Genomic DNA, 12,248 nt, shown 5'->3' with positions numbered 1-12,248 from the left:
AGGATTTTCTAGGAAAATTACTATCAACAAATATAGTTTTTTTTTTTTGTAACAAAGATATCAACTACAAATAATTCTTATAGAAAAGTCATCAATAAAAAAACAACTTTTTCTTATGAGGATGATTGTTTTGTAGAAAAAAGTCATCAACGATGAATGTCTTATAATTTTTTTTTTTTGCTATCAACAAACAATTTTTTCTTATAGATATGTATTCTAGAATGAACCTTGTGATCTCTTATACATAGGACAAACAAAATGAAACTTACACACAAGAGTAACTGAACATCGAATGAAAATAGAAAAGAAATCGGAGAAACATGGACACACGGCTGATTTTGAAGACAGAAAGAGAAAGAGTTTAACCTTGAGAAAGAGTTTAACTTTAAATAGCGTACGAATACAACAAAAGATTGACAAAACAATTAATCTTAAAGAGGACCAGGGTTGATAAAGTTGACACTTTTGTGTTTTTTTGATACATTTCGACTGCCAAAAGCACCGTAGCACGATCACGAGCCATTTGGTGCTTTTTCATCAAACTTACTCTATATAGAGTTATTCTACCCTAAATGAGAACGTTTTTCAGATATCAACTCAACTATAAAAAATATAAAAAACAGACATTGCAGAAATAAACATATTCCAAAATGAGGATATTTTAGTTTTTATTACAGGATCTCAATATTTTTGAGAGGAATATTGTCTATACCACATTCGCCCGCAAATGTGAAACGTGAAATGTGATTTTTTTTCGACACATTGAGGAACAGAGTATTATAAGATAATGTATATATTTGAAATGCCCAGAAGGAGACGAAATACACAGATGACGTCTTTAGGAATAATGCTTAGAGCTGGCTCCTTAGCCGGTTGCCACAGTTGGTAGAATTCTACAAAAAATGGATGTTTTGTAGATTGGTAGAATTCTTGATTTTAGTAGATTTTGCAAAGAGGTACGTCCTCATACATTTTCTATTGAAATAAAATTTTGACAAAATTTTCCATAGAAATAAAATTTTAACAAAATTTCCTATAGAAATAAAATTTTGAAAAAATGTCCTATAGAAATAAAATTTTGACAAAATTTCCTATAGAAAAAAATTGACAAAATTTACTATAGAAATAAAATTTTGTCAAAATTTTCTATAGAAATAAAATTTTGTTAAAATTTTCTATAGAAATAAAATTTTGACAAAATCTTCTATAGAAATAAAATTTTGACAAAATTTACTATAGAAATAAAATTTTCACAAAATTTTCTATAGAAATAAAATTTTGACAAAATTTCCTATAGAAATAAAATTTTGACAAAATTCCCTATAGAAATAAAATTTTGACAAAATTTCCTATAGAAATAAAATTTTGACAAAATTTCCTATAGAAATACATTTTTTACAAAATTTTCTGCAGAAATAAAATGGTGAAAAAATTTTCTATAGAAATAAAATTTTGCAAAATAGGATTTTTTAGAAAATCTTAAAAAAAAATTTCCAAATCGGTCTAGATTTACATATACGTATACTTTTGCATTAGTCTTTAAAATTGATATTATTTAATTTTAGCAACTTATGGATTCGAAAAGTACATTTTTAATAAATTTTTAGTACGTTTTCGTCAATATCATTTATCATCCCAGAAGAGGACACTGACATTTGAAGCTTTAGTTGCAGAGTTGCCATATCTTAATACACTGTGCTACTAAATGGAAGCTGTGTTTTTAATTTTATTTTAATTTTATATTCTGTGATATAATACAAGTATTTAAATGAAAATTTTGCGAAACTAATTTTTGTCGGTTAAAGTGATTCAACTAAAAAATTGTAATCTGCAAAAATAAAGCTTTAGGAGTTTCCTAATATTTTTTAAAGAAAGCACAAATCATATAAAAAAGCCGTCAGCTTACTAATCTATTGTCAATCATCAGCGTTTCTTATAAAAACTTCATCAATCATTAAATTTTCTATACATAAGTCAACGATTATATTTTCAATTATAAACTTTTTAATAAAAATGTCATTCGATATTATCCACTTATGGGATAGTAATGATTGATGTGAATGTATCAGCTTCGAATATGAACCCAACTTCCTCTTTTCCCCTTTTTCTATTAAAAAAAACTAAATAAAAACTTTCCCTCTTCTCATTTCAGTGCACAACAGCCTTACAACTTCATCTGGTAGTTTCTTCAATACACCCGCCACATTACTCTTCACCACCTACCATGATATACAGGTGGCGAATATAACAAAACCCACCGGTGGACCACAAGTTGAGGTTCTGGTCAAAGATCTCACCGAAACTATGGCTATAGATTTCTTCTATGCCAAAAATCTGGTATGTTGGACTGATTGTGGTCGTGAAACGATCGAATGTGTCAATACGAATACAACGGGCCCTATATTGAAAGCGCCCAAACAAACTGTGATATCAACGGGTTTGGATAAACCCGAAGGTCTGGCCATTGATTGGTTCACGGATAAAATCTATTGGACTGATGGCGAAAAGAATCGCATTGAAGTGGCCACTTTGAATGGCAAATATCAGAAGGTGTTATTTTGGACGGATTTGGATCAGCCGCGGGCTATAGCTCTAGTACCTGGTAAAAGATTCCTGATATGGACAGATTGGGGTGAATATCCGAAAATCGAGAGGGCCAGCATGGATGGAGATCCAACCTCAAGAATGACCTTGGTCAAGGATAATATATTTTGGCCCAATGGCTTAACTGTGGATTTGAAAAGTGATTTGATTTATTGGGCCGATGGCCATTTGAAGTTCATCGATGTCATGAAATTGGATGGCAGTAACCGTCGAAGTGTGGTTAATAATCTCAAGTATCCCTATAGTCTGACATATTTTGATAGTCGTTTATATTGGACGGATTGGTCACAGGGTTCATTGAATGTCTTTGATTTGAAGTCGAAAGAAATGAAAGAGTTGATAGACACACCAGAGGCTCCTAATTCGGTAAGGACATGGGATCCTTCGTTGCAACCCTACGAGGACAATCCTTGTGCTCATAACAATGGCAATTGCAGTCATTTATGCCTACTCAGCACCAATGCTCAGGGCTTTAGTTGTGCCTGTCCCACAGGAGTAAAATTGATCTCACACAATACATGTGCCAATGGTTCCCAGGAAATGCTTTTTATTGTCCAGAGAGGACAAATCTCGAAAATATCTCTAGACTCACCAGATTTCACAATATTCCCTTTGCCTTTGGGTAAAGTGAAATATGCCATAGCCATTGACTATGATCCGGTAGACGAATACATTTATTGGTCTGATGTAGATGCCTTTACCATAAAGCGGGCTCATCCCGATGGCACAGGGATATCGGATTTTGTTACTTCCGAAGTACGGCATGCAGATGGCTTAGCTGTGGACTGGTTGGCAAGAAATCTCTATTGGACTGACACAGCCACGGATCGCATTGAAGTGTGTCGTCTGGATGGCTCAGCCCGTAAGGTTCTAATCTATGAACATTTAGAGGAGCCCAGGGCTATAGCTTTGGCCCCCACCCTGGGATGGATGTTTTGGAGTGATTGGAATGAAAAGAAACCAAAAGTGGAAAGGGCTTCACTGGATGGCTCAGAAAGAGTGGTTCTCGTATCCGAAGATTTGGTATGGCCCAATGGCATAGCCCTGGATATTGAAGCCAAAACAATATACTGGTGTGATGGCAAGACAGACAAGGTTGAGGTGGCCAACATGGATGGATCTGATCGTCGAGTGGTAATCAGTGATAATTTGAAGCATTTGTTTGGTCTTAGTATATTGGATGATTATTTGTATTGGACCGATTGGCAGCGCAGATCGATCGATCGGGCCCACAAGATAACTGGAAATAATCGCATAGTAGTCGTAGATCAATATCCCGATTTAATGGGTCTCAAGGTCACCCGTTTGCGTGAAGTCAAGGGAACAAATGCTTGTGCAGTCCGCAATGGAGGCTGCTCCCATCTCTGCCTGAATAGGCCCAGTGATTATGTTTGTCGTTGCTCCATTGAATATGAATTGGCCAACGATAAGAAAACCTGCGTCATACCAGATGCCTATCTTTTGTTCTCCAATCAAGGCTACATTGGGCGTATTTCCATAGAGAACAACGAGGGCAATCATAACGATGAGAAAATACCATTTAAAGATGTACGTTATGCCCACTCTTTAGATGTGGATGTGGCCGACAAGCGTATCTATTGGACAGATCAGAAATCTAAATGTATCTATCGGGCCTTTTTGAATGGATCGTATGTTCAAAGGATTGTGGATGCTGGTATTATAAGGCCAGAGGGTATAGCAGTCGATTGGTTGGCTCACAACATATACTGGACAGATTCAGAGGCGAGGCGTATTGAAGTGGCCCGTCTCGATGGTAGCAGTAGGCGAGTATTGCTATGGAAGGGCGTGGAAGAACCTAGATCTTTGGTTCTGGAACCACGTAAGGGATATATGTATTGGACAGAATCACCCTCAGATTCCATAAGGAGAGCAGCAATGGATGGCTCCGAATTGCAAACGATAATATCCAGTGCCAATCATGCCACCGGACTTACCCTGGATTCGGAAACTCGTCGCCTTTATTGGGCTACACAATCAAGGCCCACCAAAATCGAGTCGGCCGATTGGGATGGCAAAAAACGTCAGGTCCTAGTGAGTACAGATATTGATGAACCCTATGCGGTGTCTTTGTATCAAGATTATGTGTATTGGAGTGATTGGAATACGGGAGATATTGAGAGGGTTCATAAGATCACAGGACAAAATCGAAGTCTTGTACATAGTGGCATGACCTATATCAGTTCATTGGTGGTATTCTATGGACAAAGGCAGTCAGGAACGAATCCTTGTAAAACCAACAACGGGGGATGTTCTCATTTGTGTTTACCTCTGCCAGGACGTCGTGGTATGACCTGTGCTTGTCCCACCCATTACACCTTGGCCAAAGACAACGTTTCATGTATACCACCCAAGAATTATATAATATTCAGTCAACGCAATAGTTTTGGTAGACTAATGCCCAATACTACGGATTGTCCTAATGTCCCACTGCCGGTTACGGGAAAGAATATAAGAGCTGTGGAATATGATCCCATAACGCATTTTGTCTATTGGGTAAGCAATGGCATGGGGAAGAAATCTGAAGCGTTTAATCAAATCAAATTCTTTGTTTTATAGGTGGAGGGTCGCAGTCATAGTATCAAGAGGGCTTTGGTTAATGGAACTCGTTCCTCCGTTTTAGTAGGATCTGGATCTCAGCCATTCGATATTGCCATAGATGTTATTGGCCGTTTATTGTTTTGGACCTGTTCCCATTCGAATAGTATAAATGTTACCAGGTGAGATTAATCAGGGAAATCTACTTTGCTTGGTGATAATGATGATTTTTGATTTTAGCTTTACTGGCGATGCCATTGGGGTCATTGACACTGGTGATTCGGAGAAACCCCGAAATATAGCCGTCCATTCTATGAAGCGTTTACTATTCTGGACCGATGTTGGTACTCAACAGGCCATTATAAGAGCTCGAGTTGATGGAGCTGAACGTGTGGTATTGGCTTTCAAATTGGAAGGAGTAACAGCATTAGCTGTAGATCAACAGACTGATATGATCTATTATGCCCATGGCAAACGTATAGATTCCATGGACATTAATGGAAAAAATAAGTAAATAATTCCTAAAGCATAATTCCTACTCAGATGTCTCACGCTTTTGCTTTTCCTTTCGTTACAGAAAAATTTTAGTCTCTACCCATATATCGCAAGTAATTTCCATTGCTGCCCTCCAGGGTTTTGTCTATTGGTTGGACGACAAGACTGGTGTAGAAAAAATAACCATTAATGGTGATGGACGTCGTGCAGAAATGCAGCGTATGCCACAAATAACCGATATTGTGGCTGTCTGGACGCCAGAATCGAAATTATTTAGAAATCACACTTGTCTACATGCTCGCACTAAATGTTCCCATATTTGTATAGCCTCGTCGGAGGGACGAAGTCGTGAGATATGTTCTTGTCCTAAAAATCTTATGCTCTTGGAAGATGAATTAAATTGTGGAGCCCTACCGGCTTGTGGGCCAGATCATTTCACCTGTGCCGCACCAGTATCTGGTGGAACGGGATCAAATACAGACATGAACAAGGATTGTATACCGGCATCGTGGCGTTGTGATGGACAAAATGATTGTCCTGATAAATCCGATGAGGTGGGATGCCCCTCATGTCGGCCCGATCAATTTAGCTGTCAATCGGGAGAATGTATTGATAAGGCATTGGTATGTGATGGGACGACCAATTGTGCCAATGGTCATGATGAAGCTGATTGCTGTAAGAGACCGGGAGAATTTCAATGTCCTATAAATAAGGTAAGATTGTTTTTTTTTTTACGATGGAGATTTATTAATTTGTATTCTTTTTTAGCTTTGCATATCGGCCGTTTTATTGTGTGATGGTTGGGATCATTGTGCCGATGGGGCCGATGAATCTGCCGACATATGTTCTCAGGCCAATACACGTCGCATGGCTCCATCGTCGGATAAAAAAGCTTTTATGATCCTTATTGTGGCCACCATGATTACCATATTCTCCATTGTCTATCTCCTGCAATTTTGCCGCACGCGCATTGGAAAAAATCGCAATGAGCCCAAAGATGATCAGGCCTCAGATCCGCTATCACCCTCGACATTGAGTAAATCTCAGCGTGTCTCGAAAATTGCCTCTGTGGCCGATGCTGTACGCATGTCCACACTCAACTCACGTACCAGTATGAATTCCTATGATCGTAATCATATAACCGGAGCCTCAAGTTCCACCACAAATGGTTCCAGTATGGTGGCATATCCCATAAATCCACCCCCATCACCGGCCACTAGATCTCGTAGACCCTATCGTCATTATAAAATCATTAATCAACCACCACCGCCTACACCATGCTCAACGGATATATGTGATGAGTCTGATTCAAATTATACCAGTAAATCGAATAGCAATAACAGTAATGGCAATACAAAACTCTCGTCATCCTCGGCAAATGCGAATTCTTGTCAATATGGTTATGATAGTGAACCATATCCTCCGCCGCCAACACCCAGATCACATTATCACAGTGATGTAAGAATATTACCCGAATCATCGTGTCCTCCCTCGCCTAGTTCAAGATCTTCAACATATTTTTCACCGCTGCCACCACCTCCATCACCGGTACAATCGCCTAGTCGGGGTTTCACGTAACATTTCGAAATTTTTATGTAAGTGTTATAGCTTTTTGGTTTAGAGCTTTTGTTACAGAACAAAGAAGAGGATGATGAAGAATAAAATCATAGACTATGCTTCCAAAATATTAAAAAAAAAAAACTTTTGTTTTTTTTTGTCTTTGTACATACATATCTCCAATCCCAGATTATCATATACCTAATATACTTTATACATATTTATAAGAAGAAAAACAAATATATATACATATATAACAATAATGACAAGCATTATGAGATTACTTAAATGTATATTAGTAAAACAAAAAAATAATATTTTGTATAAACTAAACTGTAACACAGAAGAGACTCCTGAAAACATATCCCCCGCTCAAATGCCAGCAACTGTATAGGACCTAATTAATATCAAAATTAAAGTCACTTTTAAAAAGTTATCAAAACAACGAAAAGTGTACCACTCAGTTATAGAATCAATCTGTTCCCATTAAAATCATACATTTTTTGGTAGAAAATTTTTGAATATTTCTCAAAATAAGATATAACAGCAAACAAAATGTCACATTTAGGAGGTTTCAAGGATATTATAGGCAGTGTTGCCATTAACTCTCTGGCTCTTGTTCCCAAATTAGGAGGCTTCTCCAAAAATTGTCAATTTAAATTAAAATTCCTTACAAAAACCCTCAATACATTTTTGAGAAGATTCTATACAAAAATAACAAAATATGCTCTGCTGTGCACAAAAAAAAAATATATTACGAAAATTATTCCATCTAAAATACTAATTGAGTGTTAAAAAAATATTCACAAAAATTAATTGTATCAATTAAAAAATTAGTTGTATTAATTAATTTTTTGATTTACTTTGATGATTGATACTATCATTTCTGTGATTAAAAATTAATTGGATCAATTAATTTCGTGATTGAAGACAAAAACTATTTTTTGTGTAGATAATCAGTAAAATTTAAAAATTAAAAATATATATATATAACTTTTGTCATACTTGTGAGCTGAATTAAGATCAAGATTTGGAAACACACCACTGACGAGGGGGCAACATTTAGGCACGAGCCCTAACGAATTTAAAGAATTTAACCATTATTGTAAACCTGATTATTTATACTGACACGACATCGAAAAAAATCTCCAAATATATGGAAATTCCTGACCAACTGCCCATCTTAAACATTTCCTACCCTTTTACAAAAAATATTCCCAATTCGGGGATAACCCCCCAATACTGGAAAAACTCATTATAGGGTAGGACTATGCAAAAAAAAAAGCATTTCTTAATATAACAAAAATATTTTAGAACCCAAAATTTTTACGAATTATTTATTGTTCATTGAATCACAAAGTCCAAAAAATATAACAGCAAACCATGATAGCTGGTTTTGGCATAAGTTTTTCTGTGAGTGTACTGTAGCATTGTTTGAAGGTGAATGAGAATCAAATTGTGATTCGATTTAACGTTGTCCGTCTTTCTGTCTATGATTTTTGTGTGTGCAATTATAGCTCGCAATTTAAGTCCCATTTAAGTTGGGCAAAGGTTCTTACTTAACAATCGGTTCACATTTAGATATAACTGTAATATATTTTTACAAGCCATTTATGGCATACAATATTAAATTTCATAAAATTCGAATAATCGAAATTTGTTGTTAGCCAAAATTGACTCTTAAAAAGTCGGGATGTAGAAAAATTGCAAACAAACACTACACAGAAAAATGTTTCACCAAAATATTACCAATTAAAATTTTAATTGAATTTTCAAAAATGTTCAATTAAAAATTTAATTTATTCAACAAATTTTTTTAATAAAAACAAAAATCAATCACAAGAATTAATGAAATTAATTGGGTCAATTAATTTCGTGATTGAATCCAAAAATTATTTTTTTGTATATAGAGGGCGTTATTGTATTGTGAAATGAAAATTAAGCAATAGCATAATTTTAAAATTCGGCAGAAATAAATTTTTCTAAAAATAAATTTTCTCATTACTGAAAGTTATATCTATGCTATAGCAAAAAGAAAATTATAAAAAAATTATATTATATAAATTTCTTGTAATGCCCTTTTTTAGCTAGACCAAAAATTATACTTTAGCACGCTATTTTGCATATTTGAATAACAAATTCCTTAGAGTTTATAGTCAAAATTATTATTGTTTTTGGTGTATTTTTTATGGGTTTACAGTTGCGGCAAATTCATTAAACAAATAAATCAATGTATATCAAAAACATCAATATCAAAAAATATATCATAAAAAATAATTTAGAAAAAAATGCTCAACATTTTCATTTCGATAAAGAAACATTAATTAATTTTGTATTTTTATAGTGGGCTTACAACCCTAAACCCACAATATGAGATACAACATTATCATGACTTTATCAATAGAAAAGAAAGGCAAACAAAAGCAAATAAAATAAAAGTTCAAATTAAACAAAAATTATATATTGTGCCAAATTTAAAAACAAGAAAAAAATTTGTAATCAATATTCTAAAAAAAATATTAAATATTATTACTTATATTTTATATCTAATATAGGCATATTCACTACATCCTGTTTATTGTATAAACAAAAAAAACAAGCATTTTCATCTAACTCTTAATATTATTTTGAGATTTTCCATTTATTTTTCTAGTTTGAATTATCTATCGATTTTGTTGTTAACCCCGCCCTTTAAGCTTCCAATGTTTTGTATATATAGAATTAATTATAATTTTATTAGCTTTTTTTAAAAGCCAAAATTTAAGTTGTGTATTTTTTTTCAATTATTTCCGTGTCATTTATATATATATGTATTTGTTTTAAATTCCTAATTATTATTTTTATTTAACCATAAGTGTAAGCATCAAATTATTTTGTTCTAATTTTTATACACACCCATAAAGTTGAAGAAAAGTTAAGAAAAAACAACAACATAAAAAAGCCAAAAAGTGCCTCAATTAATTAATGTGTTAATTATATAGACCAACATTTGTGTAGACTTTATTTTAACCGCCATTGATTTTAAGTTATTCACAAACCAACCAACCAATCCATACACTGATCCATATGAACCTAATATACATATATGATTTTAACTAATGTATTTTTTTAACAAAAATATTAAAAAAAAATCAAATAATATGTAACAACAATCAATCAACAAAAACGTATACAAACAAAAGTTGAATCAACAAATAATTGATTAAAAGAAATATATGTTATGGATTTTTAAATGTTTTCCTGATTAGTTAATAATGTTAGTGCAAATATAATTTTCTTCGCATATCGAAAGAAAGAAAAAAGTAAATAATAAAAATTAAAAATAACAATATTTAAAAATAAAAAGCTCTATTTTTTGCAAGGGTGTTATATGGTTTGACAGCGGTAAGTATGTTGCTGAGTAGGGTAGCAAACACAAAGTGTTAGTAATTTTCTATAGAAATAAAATGTTGAAAACTTTTCTATAGAAATAAAATTTTCAGAAAATTTTCTATAGAAATAAAATTTTCAGAAAATTTTCTATAGAAATAAAATGTTGACAAAATTTTCTATAGAAATAACATTTTTCAGAAAATTTTCTATAGAAATAAAATTTTGAGAAAATTTTCTATAGAAATAAAATTTTGACAAAATTTTCTATAGAAATAAAATTTTGACTAAATTTTCTATAGAAATAAAATTTTGACAAAATTTTCTATAGAAATAAAATTTTGACAAAATTTTTATAGAAATAAAATGTTGACAAAAGTTTTCTATAGAAATAAAATTTTGACAAAATTTTCTATAGAAATAAAATTTTGACAAAATTTTCTATAGAAATAAAATTTTGAGAAAATTTTCTATAGAAATAAAATTTTGACAAAATTTTCTATAGAAATAAAATTTTGACAAAATTTTCTAAGAAATAAAATTTTGACAAAATGTTTATAGAAATAAAATTTTGACAAAATTTTCTATAGAAATAAAATTTTGACAAAATTTTCTATAGAAATAAAATTTTGACAAAATTTTCTATAGAAATATGATTTTGACAAGTTTTTCTATAGAAATAAAATATTTTAGAATATTGTCTATAGAAATAAAATTTTGACAAAAGTTATGTATAAAAATAACATTTTGACAAAATTTTCTATTGAAATAAAATTTTGATTAAATTTCCTATAGAAAAAAAAATTGACAAAATTTTTTATAGAAAAGAAAATTTTGACTATTGAAATAAAATTTTGATTAAATTTCCTATAGAAAAAAAAAATTGACAAAAATTTTTATAGAAAAGAAAATTTTGACATTTTCTATAGAAAAGAAAATTTTTACAAAATTTTCTATAGAAATAAAATTTTGACAAAATGTTTATAGAAATAAAATTTTGACAAAATTTTCTATAGAAATAAAATTTTGACAAAATTTTCTATAGAAATAAAATTTTGACAAAATTTTCTATAGAAATATGATTTTGACAAGTTTTTCTATAGAAATAAAATATTTTAGAATATTGTCTATAGAAATAAAATTTTGACAAAAGTTATGTATAAAAATAACATTTTGACAAAATTTTCTATTGAAATAAAATTTTGATTAAATTTCCTATAGAAAAAAAAATTGACAAAATTTTTTATAGAAAAGAAAATTTTGACTATTGAAATAAAATTTTGATTAAATTTCCTATAGAAAAAAAAATTGACAAAATTTTTTATAGAAAAGAAAATTTTGACATTTTCTATAGAAAAGAAAATTTTTACAAAATTTTCTATAGAAATAAAATTTTACAAAATTTTCGATAGAAATCAAATTTTGACAAAATTTTCGATAGAAATCAAATTTTGACAAAAGTTTTCTATAGAAATAAAATTTTGACAAAGTTTTTTATAGAAATAAAATTTGACAAAATTGTCTATAGAAATAAAATTTTGAGAAAATTTTCTATAAAAAAAATGTTGACCAAATTTTCTATAGAAATAAAATTTTGACAAAATTTTCTATAGAAATAAAATTTTGACAAAATTTTCTATAGAAATAAAATTTTTTAGAACATTGTC

General features: G+C 31.4%; 1 protein-coding gene across 2 annotated transcripts in view; it reads left to right on the top strand.

Moving 5' to 3' along the window:
- Nucleotides 1-10,557, top strand: part of arr (low-density lipoprotein receptor-related protein 6) — a 190,633-nt gene extending 180,076 nt beyond the window's left edge. For both annotated transcript variants that reach the window (XM_075310354.1, XM_075310355.1), the window contains exons 3-7: nucleotides 2,153-5,118; nucleotides 5,182-5,342; nucleotides 5,401-5,670; nucleotides 5,738-6,368; nucleotides 6,424-10,557. In XM_075310354.1, coding sequence (XP_075166469.1) covers nucleotides 2,153-5,118; nucleotides 5,182-5,342; nucleotides 5,401-5,670; nucleotides 5,738-6,368; nucleotides 6,424-7,233 — 4,838 coding nt within the window. In that variant the 3' untranslated portion in view covers nucleotides 7,234-10,557. The remainder of the gene's footprint in view (nucleotides 1-2,152; nucleotides 5,119-5,181; nucleotides 5,343-5,400; nucleotides 5,671-5,737; nucleotides 6,369-6,423) is intronic.
- The last annotated feature ends 1,691 nt before the right edge of the window (nucleotides 10,558-12,248 follow it).

This window comes from Haematobia irritans, chromosome 5 (genome assembly GCF_050003625.1).
Source record: "Haematobia irritans isolate KBUSLIRL chromosome 5, ASM5000362v1, whole genome shotgun sequence".
NCBI lineage: Eukaryota > Metazoa > Arthropoda > Insecta > Diptera > Muscidae > Haematobia > Haematobia irritans.
The sequence above is the reverse complement of the archived record's forward strand: the minus strand, read 5'-3'. Positions and strand labels throughout refer to the sequence as shown.